This window comes from Nomascus leucogenys, chromosome 3 (assembly GCF_006542625.1).
Source record: "Nomascus leucogenys isolate Asia chromosome 3, Asia_NLE_v1, whole genome shotgun sequence".
In the NCBI taxonomy this organism is placed as follows: domain Eukaryota; kingdom Metazoa; phylum Chordata; class Mammalia; order Primates; family Hylobatidae; genus Nomascus; species Nomascus leucogenys.
Window position 1 is genome coordinate 49,671,971 of NC_044383.1, and position 24,193 is coordinate 49,696,163.

The window sequence follows — 24,193 nt, forward strand, 5'->3', positions numbered from 1 at the left end:
AAGACAGTGTGGCGATTCCTCAGGGATCTAGAACTAGAAATACCATTTGACCCAGCCATCCCCTTACTGGGCATATATCCAAAGGATTATAAAACATGCTGCTATAAAGACACGTGCACACATATGTTTATTGTGGCACTATTCACAATAGCAAAGACTTGGAACCAACCCAAATGTCCATCAATGATAGACCGGATTAAGAAAATGTGGCACATATACACCATGGAATACTATGCAGCCATAAAAAAGGATGAGCTCCTGTCCTTTGTAGGGACGTGGATGAAGCTGGAAACCATCATTCTGAGCAAAGTATTGCAAGGACAGATAACCAAATACCACATGTTTTCACTCATAGAGGGGAACTGAACAATGAGAACACTTGGACACAGGGTGAGGAACATCACACACTGGGGCCTGGCATGGGGTCGGTGGAGGGGGGAGGGATAGCATTAGGAGATATACCTAATGTAAATCTTGAGTTAATGGGTGCAGCACACCAACATGGCACATGTATACATATGTAGCAACCCTGCACGTTGTGCACATGTACCCTAGAAATTAAAGTATATTAAAAATAAATTAATTAAAAAACAAATCAATATTTAAAATTGCGTTACTATGGCAATAGATTTCTTTTCTATATCATTTTGAAAATTGTGATAATATTGTTTTAATATGAACACTAAAAGCAGTATACAGAATTACTTTCTTAAAGTTCTTACTGACCAGTACATTATTTCTTTGGTTCCATACTCTCATCAATCAAATGTAGTGTTCTCTATTTAGATTTAGAAAAATCTCGAGGTCATTAGTTATTTCCCTGTATTCACAAAGTATTACCACTAGACCACAGCATTTAAATAGATTTTTAAAAGATTTTTAGAAAAAAAAAATCATAGCCATTGTTCCTTCACTGGTGAAGACAGAATGAGATTTGGTTTCAACAAATACTTAGATATGAGGAAGAGCCTTTCTAATTGGTAAAGTAAGAGTCTCCTTCAGAAGGATACACGTATTTTATAAATAAAACATTAAAAATAGGAGCATGCTATTACAGGAAGCTTAATAAATCAAAATGAGCTGAAAACGTTGCCAACATAGAATAATAACTGAATTTAATGACAATTTATTTATATATTTTTTTATTTGTTTATTTTACTTTATTTTTCTTGAGACAGAGTTTCACTCTGTCATCCGGGCTGGAAGGCAGTGGCGTGATCTCGGCTCACTGCAACCTCCGCCTCCCAGGCTCAAATGATTCTCGTTCCTTAGCCTACCAAGTAGCTGAGATTACAGGGACGCACCATGCCTGGCTACTTTTTGCATTTTTAGAAGAGTCAGGGTTTCACCATGATCGCTAGGCTGCTCTCAAACTCCTGAGCTGAAGTGATCCACCCACCTTGGCCTCCCAGAGTGTTGGGATTACAGGCATCAACCACCACATCCAGCCAGAAATTAAACACAATTTAAAACAAATCTGTAAGGGCTTTTTGTTTTCCATTAGATAAAACATATTTAACTTTAAAGATTACTATCATACAACTAAGTAATAATATACTTATTTATATAAGATATATTTGTAAGAGAAATTTAAAAATTGTCTAAAATATTAGAAATTAAAAATTTTATAAATTATTCACTATCACTCGTCATCATGATCATATGCTTTATTTCTATTTATTTGTGAAATACGGCATTTTATAAGTCCTTGTTTATATGAAAACTGTCTAAAGGTTTGATAGTTAATCACTCTATCTTTCCTGGAACACTCTTTATATGGGTTATAGACTATCACATTCCACACTACTGGCTGCCTTAGTGATCACTCTTCATTATTCTATTTAGCTGATTTCGTTTACCGCCTCACAACTTTCAAGTGATGGCGACCACAGGTGCCTCTGCCCTTTTTCTTATTTTTTTTTTAAATTTCAACTTTTATTTTAGATTTTGGAGTACATGTGCAAGTCTGTTACATGATGTTTCATACTGCTGAGGTTTGGGGTACAACTGATCCAGTCATCGAGGTAGTGAGCATAGTACTCAACAGGCAGTTTTTCAGCCCTTGCTCCCCTCCTTCCCCCACCTCCTCTAATAGTCTCCAGTATCTATTGTTCCCATCTTTATGTCCAGGTGTACCCAATGTTTAGCTCCCACTTATAAGTGAAAACATGCAGTATTTGGTTTTCTGTGCCTGCATTAATTCACTTGGTATAATTGTTTCCAGCTGCATCAATGTTGCTGCAAATGGCAATACCTTCATGCTTTTTTATGTTTGCATAGTATTCCATGGTGCATATGTAACGCATTTTCTTTATCCAATCCACCACTGATGGACACTCAGATTGATTCCATGTCTTAGCTATTGTGAAAAGTGCTGTGATGAACATGTAAGTGCATGTGTCTTTTTGGTAGAGCAACTTATTTTTCTTTGGTTATATACCCAGTAATGGAATTGCTAGGTCAAATGATAATTCCGTTTTAGGTTAATTGAGAAACCTCCAAACTGCTTTCCACAGTGGCCGAATTAATTTACATTCCCACCAACAATGAATAAGTGTTTTTTTTTCCTCTATAACCTCACCAGCATCTGTTATTTTTTTGACTTTTTAATAATCAATCCTCTGACTGGTGTGTGGTGGTATTTTACTGTGGTTTTGATTTGCATTTCTCTGATTATTAGTGATGAACATTTTTTCATATGTTTGTTAGTTGCTTGTATGTTTTCTTTTGAGAAGTGTCTGTTCACGTCCTCTGATTTTTAATGGGGTGTTTGTTTTTTGCTTGTCGAATTAGGTTCTTTATAGATGCTGGATATTAGACCTTTGTCAGATGCATAGTTCATAAACACTTTCTCCTATTCTATAGGTTGTCTGTTTACTTTGTTGATAGTCTCTTTGCTGGGCCAAAGCTCTTTAGTTCAATTAGTTCCCTCTCATCAACTTTTGTTTTTGTTGTAATTGCTTTTGGTGACTGAGTCATAACTTTTGTGCCAAGAGCAATGTTTAGAATGATATTTCTGAGGTTTCCTTCTAGGGTTTTTATAGTTTTATGTCTTCAATTTAAGTAATCGATTCATATCAAAAAAAAAATTTGTATGTGGTTGAAGGAAGGGCCTAGTTTCATTCTTCTGCATATGGCTAGCCAGTACACCAGCACCATTCATTGAATAGGCAATTTTTTCCATAGTTTGTTTTTGTAAGTTTTGTCACATGTCAGATGGTTGTAGGTATGTGACTTTATTTCTGAGAACTCTATTCTGTTCCACTGGTCTATGTGTTTGTTTTTGTGCCAGTACCATGTTGTTTTGATTAGTGTAGCCTTGTATTAATAATATAGTTTGATATAGGGTAGTGTGATGCTTCTAGCTTTATTCTTTTTGCTTTGCTCATATGATTTATAGTACCATGCTTAACCCTAGGTGATGTGGGGTTCATTCATTCATTCATTCATTTAACACGTTCACTGAATAGAAATTACTGAGTTATGAGAGTACAAAAAATGAAAAAGCTCACAAGGAGATGGAGTTCATCTCACATCCCCTTCTTCTGAATGTTCTTTAGAAATAATTCATCCATACTGACCTTATCAGACACCAGCCTCCTTCCTACCTCAAGGCTTTTCCATTTGCTTTTGTCTTTGCCTGTAACACTCTTGCATTATTATCCTCTTTTAACATTCTCGTCTCAAATGACACCAACTCCTCTGCATATACCCATCCATAAACTACTCTATCACTATTGTCTTTATAGCACATATTCTTATGTGAAATTATGTTACATATTTACTTGTGTATGGTTTTGCAGTCTGTCTCTGTCCATCATCTGTAAGCTCCATTTGAGTAGATTTTTTTTCTGATTTGCCATTATTTAAGAGGGCAATAATAATTTGTTAAATGAATACTACAACTGATTTCAGTTGTCCCATAGAACTGGTATTTATGGTGTCTTTTAAATAAACATAGAAATTAACCTTCCTAGTCTTAAAATTTGAAAGAGCTACATTTGTTTTATCTGAGTTCTTTTCTAAGGACACCAACCATCGGGCCTCCCAGAGAGTTATCAAGGAACTGAAACTTACTAGAGCACTGCATCTGGGCAATGAGATACAAGATCCCTCACTGTCATGACTGCCTAACTGACCACCTGTTTCCTATTGACCAACTCATCTTCTCTATCTCTCTCTAATTCTTGTTTTCCTGCATGTAGTTACATTTCTTCTCTGCAATATAAACCCCTGATTTTAGTCAGGCCGGGAGATGGATTTGACACTAACCTCCCATTTCCTGGGCTGTAGCATCTGATTAAAGCCAACCCTGGCAATGCTTTTTGTCTCAGTTATCAGCTTTCTGTGCAGTGAGCAACAGGACCTAGACCAAGGGTGTCCAATCTTTTAGCATCCTTGGGCCACACTGGAAGAAGAATTATCTTGTGCCACACATATAATACACTAACACTAATGATAGCTGAAAGCTTTAAAAAAATCACAAACAAATCTCATAATGTTTTAAGACAGTTTATGAATTTGTGTTGGGCTGCACTGAAAGCTCTCCTTGGCTGCACGTGCCCTATGGGCCATGAGTTCGACAAGCTCGATCCTAGACCAAACCCCTGGCATTTCAGTAACACTTATGTGTGTGTGTATCATGAGCTGCCAAGATGTATAACACATGGGGATTATGGGAAAAACAGTTAAAGATAAGATTTGGGTGGGAAAACAGCCAAACCACATCATTCCACCCTGGCCCCTTTCAAATCTCATGTCCTCACATTTCAAAAGACAATCATGCCTTCCCAACAATCCTCCAAAGTCTTAACTCATTCCAGCATTAATCCAAATGTCCAAGTCTAAAATCTTACCTGAGACACAGCAAGTACCTTTTGCTTATGACCCTGTAAAATCAAAAGCATTGTTACTTCCTAGATACAATGGGAGTATAGGGTTTGGTAAATACACCCGTTCCAAATAAGAGAAATTAGCTAAAATGAAGGGGCTACAGGCCCCATGCATGTCTAAAATCCAGTGGGGAAGTTAAATCTTAAAAGCTCCCAAATGATCTTCTTTCACTCCATATGATATCCAGGTCTCACTGATGCTAGAAGTGTGCTGCCATGGCCTTGGGCAGCATCACCCTTATGGCTTTGCAGGGTATAGCCCCCTCTTGGCTGCTTTCATGGCTGGCATTGAATGCCTGCAGCTTTTCCAGGCACAAACAGCAAACTGTCGGTGGATTTACCATTCTGGGGACTGGAGGACAGTGGCTGCCTTCTCACAGCTCCACTAGGCAGTGCACCAGTGGGGACTCTGCGTGGGGGCTCCCACCATACATTTCACTTCTGTACTTCCCTAGCAGAGGTTCTCCATGAGAGTTCTGTCCCTGCAGCACACCTCTGCCTGGATATCCAGGCATTTCCATATATCCTCTGAAATCTAGGCAGAGGTTCCTAAACCTCAGTTACTGTCTTTTCTACACCCGCCGGACCAACATCACATGGAAGCTGCCAAGGATTGAGAACTGCATCTTCTGAAGCAATGCCCTGAACTGTACCTTGGCCCATTTTAGCCATGGCTGGAGTGGCTAGGATGCAGGGAACCAAGTCCTGAGGCTACACACAGCAGGGGGTCCCCTGGACCTAGCCCAGGCAACCATTTTTCCCTCTTAGGCCTCTGGGTGATGGGAGGGGATGCTGTGAATGTCTCTGACATGCCCTGCAGACATTTTCCCCATTGTCATGGTGAGTAACATTTGGCTCCTCGTTACTTATGCAAATTTCTGCTGCCAACTGGAATTCCTCTCCAGAAAATGGGTTTTCTTTTCTACTGCACATCAGGCTGTAAATTTTTCAAGCTTGTATGCTCTGCTTCCCCTTGAGCACTTTGCTACTTAGAAATTTCTTCCACCAAGTACCCTAAGTCATCTCTCTCAAGTTCAATATTCCACAGATATCTAGAGTGGGGGCAAAATGCTGCCAGTCTCTTTGCATAGAAAGTGTGACCTTTACTTCAGTTCCCAACAAGTTCCTCATCTCCATCTGAGACCAGCTCAGCCTGGACTTTATTGTCCATATCACTTTCAGCAGTTTGTTCAAAGCCATTCAACAAATCTCTATGAAGTTCCAAACTTTCCCACATCTTCCTGTCTTCTTCTGAGCCCTCCAAACTGTTCCAACCTCTGCCTGTTACCCAGTTCCAACCTCTGCCTGTTACCCAGTTCCACAGTCACTTCCACATTTTCAGGTGCCTTTACAGCAGTGCCGCTCTACCTGGTGTCAATTTACTGTATTAATCCATTCTCACACTGCTATGGGGACATACCAGATACTGTGTAATTTATAAAGTAAATAAGTTTAATTAACTCATAGTTCTGCAGGGCTGAGGAAGCCTCAGGAAACTTACAATCATGGCAGAAACCTACAAGACATCCTTCTTCACAGGGTGACAGCAAAGAGAAGTGCAGAGTGAAGTAAGGGAAAAATCCTTATAAAACCATCGGATTTTGTGAGAACTCACTCACTATCATGAGAAGGGCACGGAAGTAACCGCCCCCATGATTCAATTGTCTCCCACCGGGTCTCTCCCACTACATGTGAAGATTTTGGGAACTACATTTCAAGATAAGATTTGGGTAGGGACACAGCAAAGCCATATCACCCTCTAAGAATTTATTTATCTAAGAATGAGGATACATCGTTGGCAAGTTTTCAATTTATAACCCATAAATATCTGTTAATTTTCTCATTGACAGCTTCTCAAATTCGTCTCTCAAGATGGTGGGCAAGGATGGGAAACACAGGTATGCTTTCGTACTTATGGCCTCACAACTGGACAGGTTGGAGAGACAAAATGTACACATAAAAACACAATTATTTCCGAACATTTCTGATTAAAACTGTGAAAAGGAAACATGTGGTGCTATTAAACGGAGGTGCTACAACTGGAGAACAGATCTTAAGATTTATAGTAAACTAGACTTTATAACTCACTGCAGACACTCGCAAATCAATCACAAAACATACAAAATGTATTTACTTCATAGAGCATATAGTAATTGGGTTATATGTAGAGTCTAATTTAGTATATCATTTGAGTATTAAAATGATAAACTAGGCCAGATGCAGTGGCTCACTCCTGTAATCCCAGCTCTTTGGGAGGCTGAGGTGTGTGGATCACCTGAGGTCAAGAGTTCGACACCAGCCTGGCCAACATGGTGAAACTCCATCTCTACTACAAATACAAAAAATTTAGCCTGGCATTGTGGCAGGCACCTGTAATCCAAGCTGCTTGGGAGGCTGAGGTAGGAGAATTGCTAGAACTCTGGGGCTGGAGGTTGCAGTGAGCTGAAATCACACCACTACACTCCAGCCTGAGTGACAGAGTAAGACTCCATCTCAAAAAAAAAAAAAAAAAAAAAAAAAAAAAAACCAAAAACCACTTAATTTTGTTAGGATTTTGAACAAGGGATAAAAGTAGACATATATCAGTAGGAAGTCACATAAATTAAAGCTGTCTTTTAACCAAAAAGTCTTCCTAATTTTTGGTAAGAATGTTATTAAAATATGTATATTTTAAAAATGTGTGGGATTCTAAAGGCCCTATCAGCATATTTTCATGAAAACTTTCTTCTCAAATATTACAATGCCATAGATGACATCAGAATTACTTCAAGAGTTTAGGTATTAATATCCTAAAGTTTACAGTTGATGAGGATGTAAGCACTATACCAAACTAGAGGCAAAGTTGTGTTTTTCCATCACTCTGGAAGTGAGGAGAAAGAGGAGGAAAAATTAACTAACATCAATGTGCTTCACATAAGCTAAGTGTGTCATTCTCCATCAAGCCCAAACAATAATCCAGCAAAATAGGTCTTCTTATTCCTATATGATTACAAGGTTTAAAGAAGTTAATTAACTGCTGTTTTTATGAGTTAAAAACAACAACACTAGTGACATTAGTCAATAATTTTCATATACTCTAGAGATGTTCACCAAACCTAAGGGCACTCAGGAAGAACATGATTTATGACATCTATTATAAAGGAATCAATTTTTTTTGGTTCATGATTTAGGCATATTTCTAAATATGATTGGGGGTAGTATATAACTTATTTAAATATTATGTGGTTTCCAAAATATGTAATAAATGATACCAGCTTTGTGATGTCCTTTTATCTGATAAATTTGAAATGTGTAAAATTCAATAATTATGAGTATGTATATTTATTCATATCTGTATTAACATGAATAACACATGGCAGACAAATCTTGCATTGGTGATGCTCACATTCGATTTTTAAAATCAAAATGTGATATAATTCTACACAGTAATAGGGTGAGAATAATTAATATGGCAGAATAAATGTAAATGTACACCAAGAAAATAGAATAATAAGATTTCAATTGGCCGGGTGCGGTGGCTCATGCTTGTAATCCTAGCACTTTGGGAGGCCGAGGCGGGTGGATTACGAGGTCAGGAGATCGAGACCACGGTGAAACCCCATCTCTACTAAAAATATTTAAAAAATTAGTCGGGCGTGGTGGCGGGCGCCTGTAGTCCCAGCTACTCGGAGAGGCTGAGGCAGGAGAATGGCGTGAACCCGGGAGGCGGAGCTTGCAGTGAGCCGAGATTGCGCCACTGCACTCCAACCTGGGCAACAGAGCGAGACTCTGTCTCAAAAAAAAAAAAGATTTCAATTATTTTCTTCATTATTCAGCACATTTTCTACTTTTGATTTCTTATAGTGTGTGTTAAACACAATATGTTTCAACCTAGTTATCGTGAGAATACAATTAATTACTACAGGACGTAATTGCATACCTGTATGAAAGATGTTTCAAACTTGAAAACTTAGGGAATTTCAATGAGAATATAATGGATCAAAATAATTAGGTCCTTAATATCAGGGGAATCTTGATTTAGTCATTTTTCTTAAACACATAATTATCAAGAAATTACTTATTCAGGCTCACATTGTTTTCTTCATAATTTCTTCATAATTATAGCAATTACATTGTATCAGGGAATACTAAACTTATTATCATTAAAAACAAACATTAAGTAATTTGTTTTCAAGAACACAAAAATTTTACCCCAACATGGTTTCCAAAATTCTTTTTCCCAAAGTCTTTGAGGCAACTACTCTGATTTATTTTGTAACAGTACAATTCACAAAATCTCCCAAGTATGATTTAACATCAGGAATTACTATAAAGTGGTGTGTGTGTGTGTGTGTGTGTGTGTGTGTATATATATACATATATATGTACACAGACACACATATTTATATACGTATATATATATATGTCTATATACACACACACAAAAATATATATATATATTTTGCAGGCATGTGACTTAGTCATATTTTAGTGAATTTAACTGGATGTCAAGGTATCCTTAAAGAACAAAAGAGAAAAAAAAAAAACAGCAGGTGAAACTCTTTATGTAACCACTGAGAAAGTCCTGTGCTGTTTTTACTTCTTCCTCCCTCTTCCCTGTTTTTAACACCTGGAATGACCAATATGTTTTGACAACATGTTGGCAAGTTCCTTATGCAGTTTGACACTTAATATAAGGTGTTTGTATAGTTCAGTTTCTACAGATAGGATATTGACACAGCTATTAAAGATTGTAAAAAATATTTGCTTTAAGGCTATTTACCACTAAATGTTTTGGGAACGGTGCTTTTCAAAGGTAAACATAACTCGACTCTTAAAGGTATCAAATAACACATTCCTTGTAAAATTTATTTATTTAAACACAGTTGTTAAGTTTATGAAGTTGACATTTGGCACACCTTCAGACTTTCCTAATACAAAAAATTCATGTAGCCAAAGGAACTTAGAGATGAACCTTATCTGAGCTAGTAATTAGTGACCCTATATTCTATGGCTTCAATTCTTAATGCTATCTTCACAATCTACCAGACTAAGCAGGATCCGACTGAGGTTTCCCTCTCCATCCTCCTGAAAAAAAAATGGCCTTGGTTTTTGAAACTTACTGTTCTTCCGCATACTACAGGGCCTGATTCTTTTGTTACATGACTTTATCTTCAGACCTCAGCTCAGAATCACTTCTAGAACCTTCCTTGACTCTCTAGATACAATCATGCTCCCTCTTATCTGGTTTCACAGAACCCTAAACATTTCTAAGTACTTTTCTTTTTTTTTTCTTGTCTTTTTTTTTTTTTTTTTTGAGGCAGAGTCTTGCTCTGTTCCCCAGGCTGGAGTGCAGTGGTGCAATCTCTGCTCACTGCAAGTTCCACCTCCTGGGTTCACGCCATTCTCCTGCCTCAGCCTCCCAAGTAACTGGGACTACAGGCGCCCACCACCATGCTTGGCTAATTTTTTGTATATTTTAGTAGAGATGGGGTTTCACCAGGTTAGCCAGGATGGTCTTGATCTCCTGATCTCGTGATCTGCCCACCTCGGCCTCCCAAAGTGCTGGGATTACAGGCGTGAGCCACTGCGCCCGGCCTTACTTGATTGACTTTTTAACTTTTATCCTTTTAAGTTTGAAATACTGAAGCTTGGAACCATGACAGTTTTCCCTTATTGCTTAATCTAGCATCTCTTATATAATAGAATCTCTTTAAATAATATTCAATGCACAAACACATAGTAAATCTTGAGGAATTTTTATTGTGTTTGGATCTCAAGAGCACAGATTTGAGTTAAATATAACCTATAGTTTATGAAACATTATCATTGATGGATCTTCAAGGCATATTTGTTTATTCATTTCTTTCTCTTCTTTTATTCTCATACCTCTTTTTCCTATCTCTCTTTGCCACCAATTGCAACCTTTTTAAGACATTTAAGGAGTATCTTTTAACTAGACCATTTATGGTACATTGTATTATAGTTTAGCAAATATTCCCTCCCCTTTCTTCCACTTCCTATTCTACTGATTTTTTGGGCTAGGCCATGTGACTTGCTTTGGTCAACTGACATGAAGAACTGTGACATGGGAGCAGTCTTAACATGTCATCATGTGGTTAGGCAAGTTCTCTTAGGATTCTGTTCTCACCACGTGAAAAGCAGGCCTGGTTAGCCATGTGTCCCTGCAGAAGGAGATATGTGGAATAGACATGAGCCCAGCCAAAGTCAGCCAACTCTTAGCTGCCTCACAGACACATAAATAAAAATATTGATCTTTGCTATTGTAGAACAGTGAGATTTTCGTGTTGTTTACTAAGAATTATTTTTGTAGGAAAACCTGTAGATGCAACTGTGTGCTTAAAAAAAAAAAAACTTTATGTAATGGTATTGCTTTCTTTTTCTATTTTCACTGAGCACTCAGTTCTTACACTTCATTCTTTTTGCTATGTGTTAATCCAATCCTGCCATGCCAGAAGTTCACAGGGTACTTCACACTAACTAATGATCACAGTTGTATAGCGATCTCTGGGATATGCTAGAAAGTTCACAATATGACAGATAATGTTCCTGACAATGGCATTGTCTTGAATGCTTTTAAATTATTTGACTCTGTAGTAAAGATGGCTTGAGGTTGGAGGGAGGATGGGGTGGCAGGCTCTGCATTATCATGGTGAGTGGAACAGCTAGGTGTGAAGCCAAACAAGCTGTAGCATTTAGCCACAATGGTAGTCTAATCAAAGGGAAACTTCGAAACAGAATACTCGGGTCCAGTCCTTAGATTATAAACACACCCCAAGAAAAGATCAAGCAGGGAAAAAATTGTCATGGTCATGTTTCAGAGGCACAGCACCTTTCTGACTCCCCAGTACCTTATGCTACCCCCTTCTTCTCTACAACTTATGCTCAGGTTCCTGGACCTCTGACCTTTACAAGATTTTCCAGAATGCAGAGGAAAAGCACAAAGAGAAGGAAGCAGATCACAAAATACAAATATGGATGACAGATCTCATAGACATAAAGCATAAAAAAGGTCAGAGTAAACATAAAAAAGATAGTTAATATATATTATTTACTATGTAGTAGGCACCAACTGTTCCACATAAATGACATCATTTCAACCTCACAGCAACCCTATAAAGTATTTCTTTTGTTATTAGAACACATGAAATATATTCTCTAAACAATATTTTTAAGTATATCACACAGTATTGTTAACTACAGTCACAATTTTGGAAAGCAGATCCTTAGAACAATACCAGAAAAACAAACAAAAAATCACTCAATTTAGACATGGGTAAAGGATTTGAATAAACACTTTTTCAAAAAAAAAAAAAAAAAACACACACACGACATACAAATGGCCAACAGTACATAAAAATGTGCTCAACATCATTAGTCATCACGGAAATAAAAGTCAAAACTACAATCAGATATCACCTCATGCTTTGTAGGATGGCTGCTATTTAAAAAATTTTTTTTTAAAGTTAGCAAGAATGTGAAGAAATTGCTACACATGTGTGTTGTTGGTGGAAATGTAAAATGGCACTGTCAATATGAGAAACAGTATGGGGTTTCCTCAAAAAATTACAAATATAACTACCATATGATCCAGTAGTTCCACTTCTGGGAATTTATTGAAAAGATTTGAAATCAGGATCTTTAAGAGATATCTATCTGTACTCCCATGTGTACTGAAGCATTATTCAGAATATCTAAGATGTAGAAACAGCCTAAATGTTCATTGATGGATGAGTGGATAAAGAAAATGTGGTATATGCATACAAGTGAACATTACTCAGCTTTAAAAAGAAGAAAGTACTGCCATTTGTAACAATGTGCACTAATCTTGAGGAGATTATGGTAAGTGAACTAAGCCAGTCATAGGACCAATACTGCATGATTGCATTTACATGAGATTTCTAAAACAGTCAAACTCAGGGAAGCAGAGGTGGTTGTCAGGGGCTAAGGGAAAGGGGAAATAGGGAGTGGCTGTTCAAAGGCATAAAGTTTTAATTGTGCTATTTTTTGTTCTCATTTTCCAGATGCCAGAACTGAGGGTTACAGTGAATTAAGTGACTTGACCAAGGCCACAGCGCTAGTCAGTGGGAGTTTTTGAAGTTGAAACCAGACATTCTTGCTGCTGAGCCCACACTCTTGAAACCATTTAAAATTTTATTGAGCTGATAAACTATATAAATTTGCATAAGAGGGGCCATCATACACCAGACACAATTCATACAAAGAAAAGAATATCTAAATACATACTAGTAAAAAACTTTAATATAAAAATGGACATTTTTATAAGCAGATAAAGCTAAAATATCTAAAAATGAAGAAAAATTAATTTAGCTTCACACTTTATAATTTATTAAATAATAAAAAATAGTGAAATATCGTCTATATAGCTTTAAAGGGAAAAATTTTCGACCCAAGACTCTAGTAGTCTTTCAAGTTTCATAAGTATAAGCAAAAAAAAAGTGTCATATAAGAACTTACAAAGTATATATCCTCAATAAATTGAAGACATAAATAAACTAAGAGATGCAGCAAATGAAGAGCTTAAGAGTGGATGGGTCAGAATACAAAAGGAGTGTTGCACATCATACATAGGTTTAAATATGGAAAATATAAACAGCTGTTGTAAAAATGCCTAGGAAATATAATTAAGGCACCATAAATTATTTTTAAATAAAATGTATGTGACTAATTCTTCAAAGAAAATATAATGAAAATAAACTTACAGAGTGAAAAACAAAAAGGTGAGTCATAAATGTCATATCCCCAGATGACTCAGACACATGAAAATTAAAAGAGTAAGAAGGCAGCATCAGGAGACCAGAGGCCAATTTACGATGAAGGCCGCCCATGGGTTCTTAATCAACAGAACTCTGGTCCTTCATTTAAATTTCATTGTCCTTGCCCTGTCTGCAAAGTTTTTCACCATTCATTTCCTTCTCTCCATTGAAAACTTCTTTTCACCTGTACCACATCACTAGCAGATTTCCCTTCCATCTTGTCAGTCTTTAATTTCTCTGGCTCTTTCCATTAATCAGTCCTTGACGTATCCCCAAATTCTGAGAGTCTATTTCCAGGTTTTTCTCTTATCTGATTATGTTTTCATTCTTGGAGAATAGATTCACTCTCAGAGTTTGAACCTCAATTCAGGTAACTCTTGTGTTCACATTTATTTTTTAAGCTCTTAGTCTGATATTTTCTGCCTGATCCATCCCAGGCTCTTTAAATGCAACCATATCATCCCCGCATCAGATCAAAGCAGCTGCGGCAACTCAATACCTATCATCTAGGGTCCTCCTCATGGAGTTGCTGATCTGTGTGGAGGCAACCTTAGCCTCACACTGCCATCTGCCTCTAGCCTCCTCTCAGCGTTAGGTTTCATGTATTCCTTGGTTTGATAATGGGCAACAGATAAGGTTTCTGCCAGCCCCATGGTACAGCTCCTTCAGCCTCCATCCTCCACACCTGAGGCTGAGGGGATGGGGGAGGGTGTGGGTGCCAATTTTTCTCGTTCTATAGATAGTTGCACTCAGATGTTTTGAAATCATTTAAAATTTAATTTGTCCTAAAATTGACCTCATGTGTCAGGCTGTGTGACACAGTCTCTAGGCTGTGTTATGTCTGTGTTTGATTGTAGGGCTACCGTCCAAACATAGCCACCATGCAAGAAAATGAGCAAATTGCAAAGAGGACAAAGATAAGACCAGGAATTACGACTGGCTTAACTTAGAGGGTATTAAGGCCAAGAATCCAGGTCATGAGAAGCCAAGATACCCTTCCAGAGGGTCTGTTTCCATTTACCCTGGCAAGACATTCAGGATAAAGAATATCATTTAAGCCATAAGGGAGGTCTGTGGGCCAGTCCCAGAGAAAGCCTATTATATATTTCACTCAATTTTCTTGGAAACCTGTCTTGTTTAAAGTATATTGGGACCCAGGTCCTGTGAGGTATATTCTTATTCCCCACTCCCCAGATATGTAAATTATTGATACTGTTAAAAGAAAAACTTTAGACAAATTTAAGAGTTTAATTGAGAAAAGAAAAAAAATGATTTGCAAATCAGCCCCTAGAATCAAAGAAAATTCAGAGAGACTTTGGCACTGTCACAAGGTCAAACATCTATGGGAAAAAAATGTGATGTGCAAAAACCAAAACTGAGATACAGAAACAGCTGGATTGGTTACAGCTCAACACTTCCCTTATTTAAACAAAGTTTAAACAGCCACTTATGAGTGGTTCAAGTATAGCTACTGGGATTGGCTGAGACTAAGCTGTTGTTACAGGGCAACATATTACTAAAGTTAGGCTTTTAGTCTGTTTACCTGCTAAGTATGTGAGTACGGAGATTTTTCAGGCTAGATTTTAGTTTTATTTAGTAACACATTATGGGATCTGATGGAAACTTTTGTAAAGTTTGAAACACAAATTTTATGCACATTTCCATTTATAACAAAAGAAAATGCCCCTTTAGCTCTGGCAAGTATGACAATTTCTAAACTAAAAGAGAATTATTTACATCTGAATTGTTAATTCTAATATGAATTTCAAGTATTATTAATAATATAATCATTTTTCACTAAGCCTTCCCTTTTATACCCCTTTACACTTTCAAATCTAATTATATTCCATTGTCGTTTTAAAGATCAAGCCCCAACTGTTTCATGGTGTACCGTCTTTCTAATTAAGTATTTGAGACCAATGGGAGTCAGGCTGGGACTACATCATGTCAATTTTCCCAAGCTGACGTTCACAGTAAAAGTAGTTCTTGATTATTTCCCTAACAGCTTTGATGTTAAGGGGAAAAAAAAGCAACAACAACACTGAGCTGTGTATATTCCCTCCTCATGCTCCTGGGTGAGAAAGCATAGTTAGTAGCTGCTGATCTTAAAAATCAGAGTTTCTGCTACATTGTTAGCAATAACCTAAATCAATACAGACTAACAACACAAGCCAGTATGTGGTGAGTCTTGAAAAATAGATCAGTAGTGATATCAATCGAAAATGATACCAAAAAACTATATTATCTGGAAGGAAAAATACAATTTTATAACACTCTTGGTCCTGAATAGTTTTAACTATTGCACACAAAGCAAGCAAGCAGCAAATTACAGATGAAGGTGACTGTTACTTCTTTCTACTGTTAACACCCTCCGCTAATAGATTGTAATAGAATGACTATTTGGAGGGTTAAGCATTGGGAAATGTCCCTAATTACATAACATGTCTGGTAACATCATGACATTTTAATAAAACACAGATATACATTATAGAAAAGAACTGGCCATCTTTTCTCATTCTCTAGAGATCAACAAAAGTACCCTTGAATGACAGATGGGTGTTAAAATCCCTTTGCAAATAATTCCTCAGGTAGCTCTTCTAAGCTCTGAAAGGCTACAATAGCTCTCAAAATCTCAACAGAGGGAAATAAAATACTTCACAGTTGTAATGATTTTCTCTTTATATATATACTTTCTGAAAAAGTATAGTGAGAATACTAAGTATTTTGGAACTGATTTTAAAGTCCATAACTATTAAAAATTGCAAGAATTTTTATGGAGCATATGTATTTCATAAATCAGTATTAAAGCCTGAAAAAATAAGTCTTAAAAGTGTACATAATTCTTACAATGTTTTATGTATGTATGTATATATATATATATATATATATATATATATATAATAAGAAAGTTGGTCAAAATTGCTCATATTGAGAGGTGACAACGTGCTGGCAGCCCTTACTCACTCTCAGTGCCTCCTTGGCATCAGTGTCTGCTCTGGGCATGCTTGAGGAGCCCTTCAGCCTGCCGCCGCACTGTGGGAGCCCCTCTCTGGGCTGGCCGAGGTTGGAGAAAGCTCCCTCTGCTTGCAGGGAGGTGAGGAGGGAGAGGTGCAGGCGGGAACTGGGGCTGCACACAGCACTTGCGGGCCAGCACGAGTTCTGGGTGGGTGTGGGCTTGGCGGGCCCCGCACTCTGAGCGGCCATCTGGCACCGCTGGCCTGGGCATTGAGGGGCTTAGCACCCGGGCCAGCAGCTGCGGAGGGTGCACTGGGTCCCCCAGCACTGCCGGCTTGCCCGCGCTGCACTCAAATTCTTGCTGGGCCTCAGCTGTCTCCACAGGGCAGGGCTCGGGACCTGCAGCCCACCATGACTGAACCCCGCCCCCCCCCATGGGCTCCCATGCAGCCCAAGCCTCCCCAATGGGGTACCGCCCCCTGCTCCACGGCGCCTGGTTCCATCGACTGCCCAAGGGCTTAGGAGTGCGAGTGTGTGGCATGGGACTGGCAGGCAGCTCTGCCTGTGGCCCCGATGTGGGATCCACTAGCCAAAGCCAGCTGGGCTCCTGAGTTGGGTGGGGACTTGGAGAACTTTTATGTCAGCTGGAGGATTGTACATGCGCCAATCAGCACTGTGTGTCTAGCTTGGGGTTCGTGGATGCATCAATCAGCACTCTGTATCTAGCTAATCTGGTGGGGACTTGGAGAACTTTTATGTCTAGCCAGAGGATTGTATATGCACCAATCGGCACTCTGTGTCTAGCTCGGGCTTTGTGGATGCACCAATCAGCACTCTGTATCTAGCTAATCTGGTGGAGACTTGGAGAACTTTTATGTCTAGCTAAAGGATTGTAAATGCACCAATCAGTGCTCTGTGTCTAGCTCAAGTTTGTAAATGCACCAATCAGCACCCTGTGTCTAGCTCAAGGTTTGTAAACACACCAATCAGTGCTCTGTGTCTAGCTCATCTAGTGGGACTTGGAACTTTTGTGTCTAGCTCATCTAGTGGGGACTTGGAGAACTTTTGTGTCTAGCTAAAGGATTGTAAATGCACCAGTCAGTGCTCTGTGTCTAGCTCAAGGTTTGTAAACACACCAATCAGCACCCTGTGTCTAGCTCAAGGTTTGTAAATGCACCAATCAGTGATCTGTGTCTGGCTCATCTAGTGGGAACTTGGAGAACTTTTACGTCTAGCTAGAGGATTGTAAATACACCAATCAGCACTCTGTGTCTAGCTCAGGGATTGTAAATGCACCAATCAGCACCCTGTCAAAATGGACCAATCAGCTCTCTGTAAAACGGACCAATCAGCTCTCTGTAAAATGGACCAATCAGCTCTCTGTAAAATGGGCCAATCAGCAGGATGTGGGTGGGGTCAGATAAGGGAATAAAAGCAGGCTGCCCAAGCCAGCAGTGGCAACTTGCTCGGGTGCCTTTCCACACTGTGGAAGCTTTGTTCTTTCACTCTTTGCAATACATCTTGCTGCTGCTCACTCTTTGGGTCCACACTGTCTTTATTAGCTGTAACACTCACAGCAAAAGTCTGCAGCTTCACTCCTGAGGCCAGCGAGACCATGAACCCACCAGGAGGGATGAACAACTCCAGACGGGTGGAACAAACAACTCCAGATGTGCTGCCTTAAGAGCTGTAAGACTCACTGCGAAGGTCTGCAGCTTCACTCCTGAAGCCAGTGAGACCACGAACCCAACACAAGGAAGAAACTCCAAACACATCCAAACATCAGAAGGAACAATCTCTGGACACACCATCTTTAAGAACTGTAACACTCACCGCGAGGGTCTGTGGCTTCATTCTTGAAGTCAGTGAGACCAAGAACCCACCAATTTCGGAGACAATATTAAACATATTCCAATTACTACCTTACTTTAAACAAGAACCTTATAAATTCCTAAAATATATAGAATATAAGGAATGGTACAAATAATGCTTCACTTCTTGGAGATGAAGTGAAGATGAAACATAAACCCTATTTATTTATCCCAATTATTCCATGTTCGCATACTCACAAAGGACACTATTCTGTCACAATTTAACCCTGTTCCCCAAAATCTCCTCATAAATGCAGTTTCAAAAAGAAAAAAACTATGCAAATAAACATTACACCTGCAGTTTTGTTTTGTCAAATTTGGGAATGAGACATCTCTGGTGAAAAGAAATAAAGGTTAGCCATTTTTAATTTCCAAAATGATCAGTCATTCACTATTCATGTCTCATGTGAACTACATAATGTCAATGCTGTCACGAAAGCAAGGTAGAAAAAAGAGATCCTCTCAGCTTTAATTCAGTAGGGGGAAAAGTTCCTGGAATATGTTTTTCCTCCCTCTGGAACACTTCAGCTTTGCAAAACATGTATTTTATAATTCTTAATTTGTATTCAACAATAATGCTCTCTCTGGCTTTCAGAGTTTTTCCAGTTTCTCTGATATTTCAAAAAGTTATGGTGTTGTCATTTTATAGTTTAAAATGAGTGGTTCTCACTTCATTCAAAAGAAACAGGATACCTTGAAAACAATGTGGCCAACCTCTAGAAATGAAAATTATTATTGCTTAATAATAGTAATACCTAATATATGTGGGGACAGAAACCTGGTTGAGCATGTATATACATCAATCATTTAATTCTCATAGCCCTTAAATGGCCAAACTAAGTCTTGGAGATATTAAAAATTTTTTCTATGGTAATATAAAATTAAACTTCTGAAAATCTGGCACATTTTGTCAATCCTGAAAAATACAGAATAGCCATTTGTTTATTCACCTATTCAATTATTCAACAAATGTTTCCTGGCAGACCAGTAAGTACCAGGCTTAGAGTTAGACATAAGAATACAAACTGAAATAAGTTTTGATTCCTGTCCTCAAGGACCTTACATTCTAGTTTGGAAAAGAGACTATTAAATAAACCTACAGTGTTAAGATAGATACTTACAGCCCCAGTTAGTGGCATAGGATCCCAGAAGAATATGAAATTGAAACTATTTTCTTCTAATTAATAAACATTTATAACAGTAACAGAGTAGAAAACACTTGGCAAGCCTATATGAATAATAATTATTCTGTCTTTATGGTACCAACATAAAATAAGGGTAAAAATCAAGCATAACATTTAAAAAAAGTAATTATGTAATGTAGTAATTTCAAAAATGCTCATGGAATTGAGCTTTTATTTAGGATTCGTGTAGGTGCAATCAAATTGCAACTATGCTCACTTAATGGTCCCAATTTGCAGCAATGATTCAAAAACTCAATTCTGATCATAGCTATATCAAAAGATTGTTGGTGTTTCAAGGGCCAAAACTGAGTCTGATAAATATATACTCAATAACTGAAATAAATAGATTCAGTTTTTCAATTGAATGACTGGCATCCACTTTTTATCTAATGAAAGGCCAACATCAATTATTAAATGCTAAAAATTACTACTGGGAATGCAAAACTGAAAACCTCTTCCAAAGAAATATGAAATTTAAATCTGGCAATTTTATTTAAAAGAGCTTCAAAGTGTAAAAACAGAGCTTTCTCTTTAGATAAATACTTACAATAAGTAATTTATCTTCTTTATAGAACAGACAACAGACCAAGACAACTTTTCGCACCTTGGTGGATGTGCTCTGAATGCCAAGCCAGGCACCACAGTCATTACTACCAAAAGGGAAGTAAGAAATTTACTGTCTATATGAAGACTTTCATGTCTGTCCCATGTAGGTGAAAAATAGTGCTACTTTTAGTCTCTCATCATTAACGCCGTTAAACTCTGTATTAAATTCTGTGCTGATGAAAACTGTTTTTAAAATGTATGTTAGTATTGTGTTTGCTTACACTCATTTATTACAGAGTTTTATGGTTTGCATATTTGCAATTCTGTCTTTTCTATAAAATTTTCAGTTTCTTGAGAGCAAAAACTGGTTACAATGACCAGTATATAGTTGGTGCTAAAAACACATATGTTGAATAAAACTGAATACATATTCCTAATTTCAAAGTAATTGTACGTGTTACAATGTACTTAAAAAACAGAAAAATTGCCAGTTTCACCTTCACCATCTTTATTGATGGGTTCAAGTCTATGGAATTTTTGCCTATCATATATCCCAAAGCACAATAAAGCAGTTTCAAAGACATTTTAACACACTTAAGAAAACGAGCTTCTGAATTAAAGCCCACCACTTTCATGTTAACATTAGTATATTTTGATTCCTTATAGTCACAATAGAGTTTATAAGACTTGTCCAAATTGAAGCTGAAAAATGTTATGATGGCCTTTCACTTTTAATTAAATACAAGCATTAAAAGAAATACTATTTATATTAGCAATAGAAAACAGAACTTCTAAATCACTTATAAGATTCAGGATTTTATTTTCTTACTCTTCTAAAATAGTTCATTTAACTTTTATTTGTATTTTTCTAAAATTTATCAGCCACCAACTTACAGTGTGAGCCCACTCAAAGAAAAATTTAAATCATCAGGATAATAATTAATATTTATAAAACAAGGTATTTATAGAAAGCTTTTTTATATGTATACTATTAATTCTATATGGTATTTTATCACTCTTGCTATAATAATATTTTAATTAAAACCTTGCCTTGAAAGATAATTTGGGATATCTCAAAAAAGTAAAGTTCCGTATGATAAAAGAATGTTAATTATTTACTATAAGCAATCTTAAGCTTTTTAACTTACCAAAATAAACACATTCAATGTAAGTTTTATGTGATATGTTGACTTGGAGTTTGCTAACAAAATAGTCATATATGCATACAATGGAAAATACATAAATTTAAAACATATCCAGATTAAGTGAAGCTTACAAATGGAGACAATTCATATATATTTATCATTGTTAAATTAGTAATTAGTACATTGTGCATTCTAGAAAAACAAAAAGCATATTATTTGTCTAGGTTCAATAATAGTCATGTGAAATATGCTCTGTACCTGTGGATGAAATAAGCAAAAGAGCATAAAATGTACGAATAAATAAGGTGAAATTCACAGAGACTACTTTTGCTGTCTTGTGATTCGCTCATTTATGAGTATTAAGGATTTTTCTCAGTACAGTTCATAATATTAATCAATGCCTTCTACTTACAGGAGGGTCTGCATCTTCAGCATAAACTGTTGTGATAGGTGTACCCTTGACTGCATCTGGAGCCACCATCCCTTTGTATATTCGTTTACTAAAGACAGGAGGATAATCATTCATATCCTGTAAAACACAATTAGGAGTTTAGTACTTCAGTTGAAACCAGGTTAGGGATACAGTTACTAGATTGACTCCCACTCTTCATATCACACAACTCATTTGCCACTGTCAGCCTTCCATCCTCTCAATTCCATTACTCTCATTTCGGACTGGCACCTCAGAGGAAACTGCCAGAGTTCTCATACAATATTAATGTGTGGATATCAACTGAAGGCCATTCCACTGGAATAAAGCCTTTCACCCTCAAAAACATGCCTTTCGGAGACTGAAGTGACCCTTGAATTTTTTTCTAACTTCTAATGGTAAGAGGTAAAATTTTAACATTTGAAAATAAGAACAAGTTTCTTTAAAAGCTACATTCTGTGAAGCAGGAGTAAAAGATTTTTTAAATGCTCTTTATATGTTTTTGTAGCAATGTAAATTATTTTATATACTTAGCATAATACTGTGACTAGAACATTTCAGATACAAACTGTGAAATATCCTTTGTTGCCATTTTACATGATAAAAGATTTTCTCTGCAGTGCACTAAAATAATGACACTTAAGATTAGATATATTTATACACATAAAACAATGTTAATTTACTGAATTTTTTTCAGAGCAATTTATATGTATCTTATTTTATTTTTCCAACTTGGTGCTATATGTACATTGTTACTCATGCATTGTCAAGTTCATTAAATAAATAGTTATCAGGTATTTCCCACTTTCATCAGGTATTTAGCACTTCAGTGCGAGGCACTGAAGATGCTGTTGTGACTCAAGAAAAAGATGTCCTTGTCTTCGTGTCACTTAACTGCCACTAGGCTAGTAAAAATACTGATCTGCAGATAGGCTAGTAACTTTGACTAAATTAATCTGCCTGTCAGGGCCAAAATAATAAATCAAGTCCCCTGAAAGCAAGACCATTTTTTTCTGAATCATTTTATCTTTTATAGATAATTGTATATAATCTTTTGTCAATAAATAGTGCTTATTCATATAGCAGATTTATTTATTTATAACATTTTAATAATCCTTACCCTACCATGTTTTGGGTAGTGTGGGTCAAACATATTTGAACTGAAACCTAAATTTATCAATTATCTGTTCTTCTCCTCCAAGTCACCTTTTTCTCACTTGCTAGTAAAAACAAAATTAAAAAATTCTACATAATCTTTGATATTTCCTTAGACACAACAATTTTCCTGTACAGTATTAAGCTGGAAACACATAAATTAACAGATCACAAACTTCTCTTTTTGCAAAGAAGTCAGAATAATTATTTCTTACTATCAAACAATCCTTCCTTTTATATTCAACATAGAGTTGAGTTCTGAGTAGTCAATATGAATAAACCTGCATATTCTAATAGGAGAACTTGAACTGTACACAAAACTGAAAAATAAAAGATATCATTTTCTCTGTTTTGAAATATAGTATTCACAATCTCTTCTACGAAAAAGATTTTTACGATAAATTATGGACTTTAGAATCTGAACAAGTAAATGAACCTGGAAGCTTTGGTTCTCTATAATGAGGACTGTGAAGGGTATTGATCTTGAGGCTCCATGCAGGGGGTAAATATATAAAACATTAGCATTCACACTTTTTCGTGCTCTTTCCAAGAGTGCCAATTAACTTAATAAGTGGATGTGGTAACTAAGGGTGTGGAAATCCTTTAGCACCCCTAAATTGTAACTTCTGAAGGTTAGAAAGGAAGGAGCCCAACACTGCAATTTTTCCATGCATGAGTTTCCAATGAGCTCATTATGTTCTTAAACATTTTATTTTTTATCACTCTCAGGGGAAATTTAAAACCTTAATGTCACAAGGTACTTTTTGGAAAATTTGATTCTTCAGAAACAAAAAAAAATGTATATACTTTTCCAATTATGTCAACATGGCTGTTCACAGTGTTGAATATGATGAACTTTTTATTTGCTTGGCAAGTATTCATTGGATTCACCTTCTAACTTGAATGTACAGTGGATTCACAAACTGATTAGACACACACCTAAGAATGTAAATGACTGAAGCCTATGAAAAGATTGGTTCTCTTCCCCCTTTATTTTCTATTGACAGGATGAAGAATAAATTAATGTAGTTATTGTACTAATATTTCTTTTAATGGCACATTGTACATACTTTCGGGTTATAATCTTTCATTGTGGCTACAAATGCAGCTAGTTGCATATAGTTTTTCCACAACGCATTATTTCAAGAGGAGAAATGTATTGAAATGCAATTCTAACAAGCATAATCAATAGTTCACTATATTTATGCTCAGGGACACCTGAACAAAAATGTATATAT

General features: G+C 36.9%; 1 protein-coding gene across 1 annotated transcript in view; it reads right to left on the reverse strand.

Moving 5' to 3' along the window:
• PCDH15 (protocadherin related 15) overlaps positions 1–24,193 on the reverse strand; it is a 979,523-nt gene that overhangs the window by 178,148 nt on the left and 777,182 nt on the right. Inside the window, exon 21 of the mRNA XM_030809305.1 lies at positions 21,783–21,899. Coding sequence (XP_030665165.1) covers positions 21,783–21,899 — 117 coding nt within the window. The remainder of the gene's footprint in view (positions 1–21,782; positions 21,900–24,193) is intronic.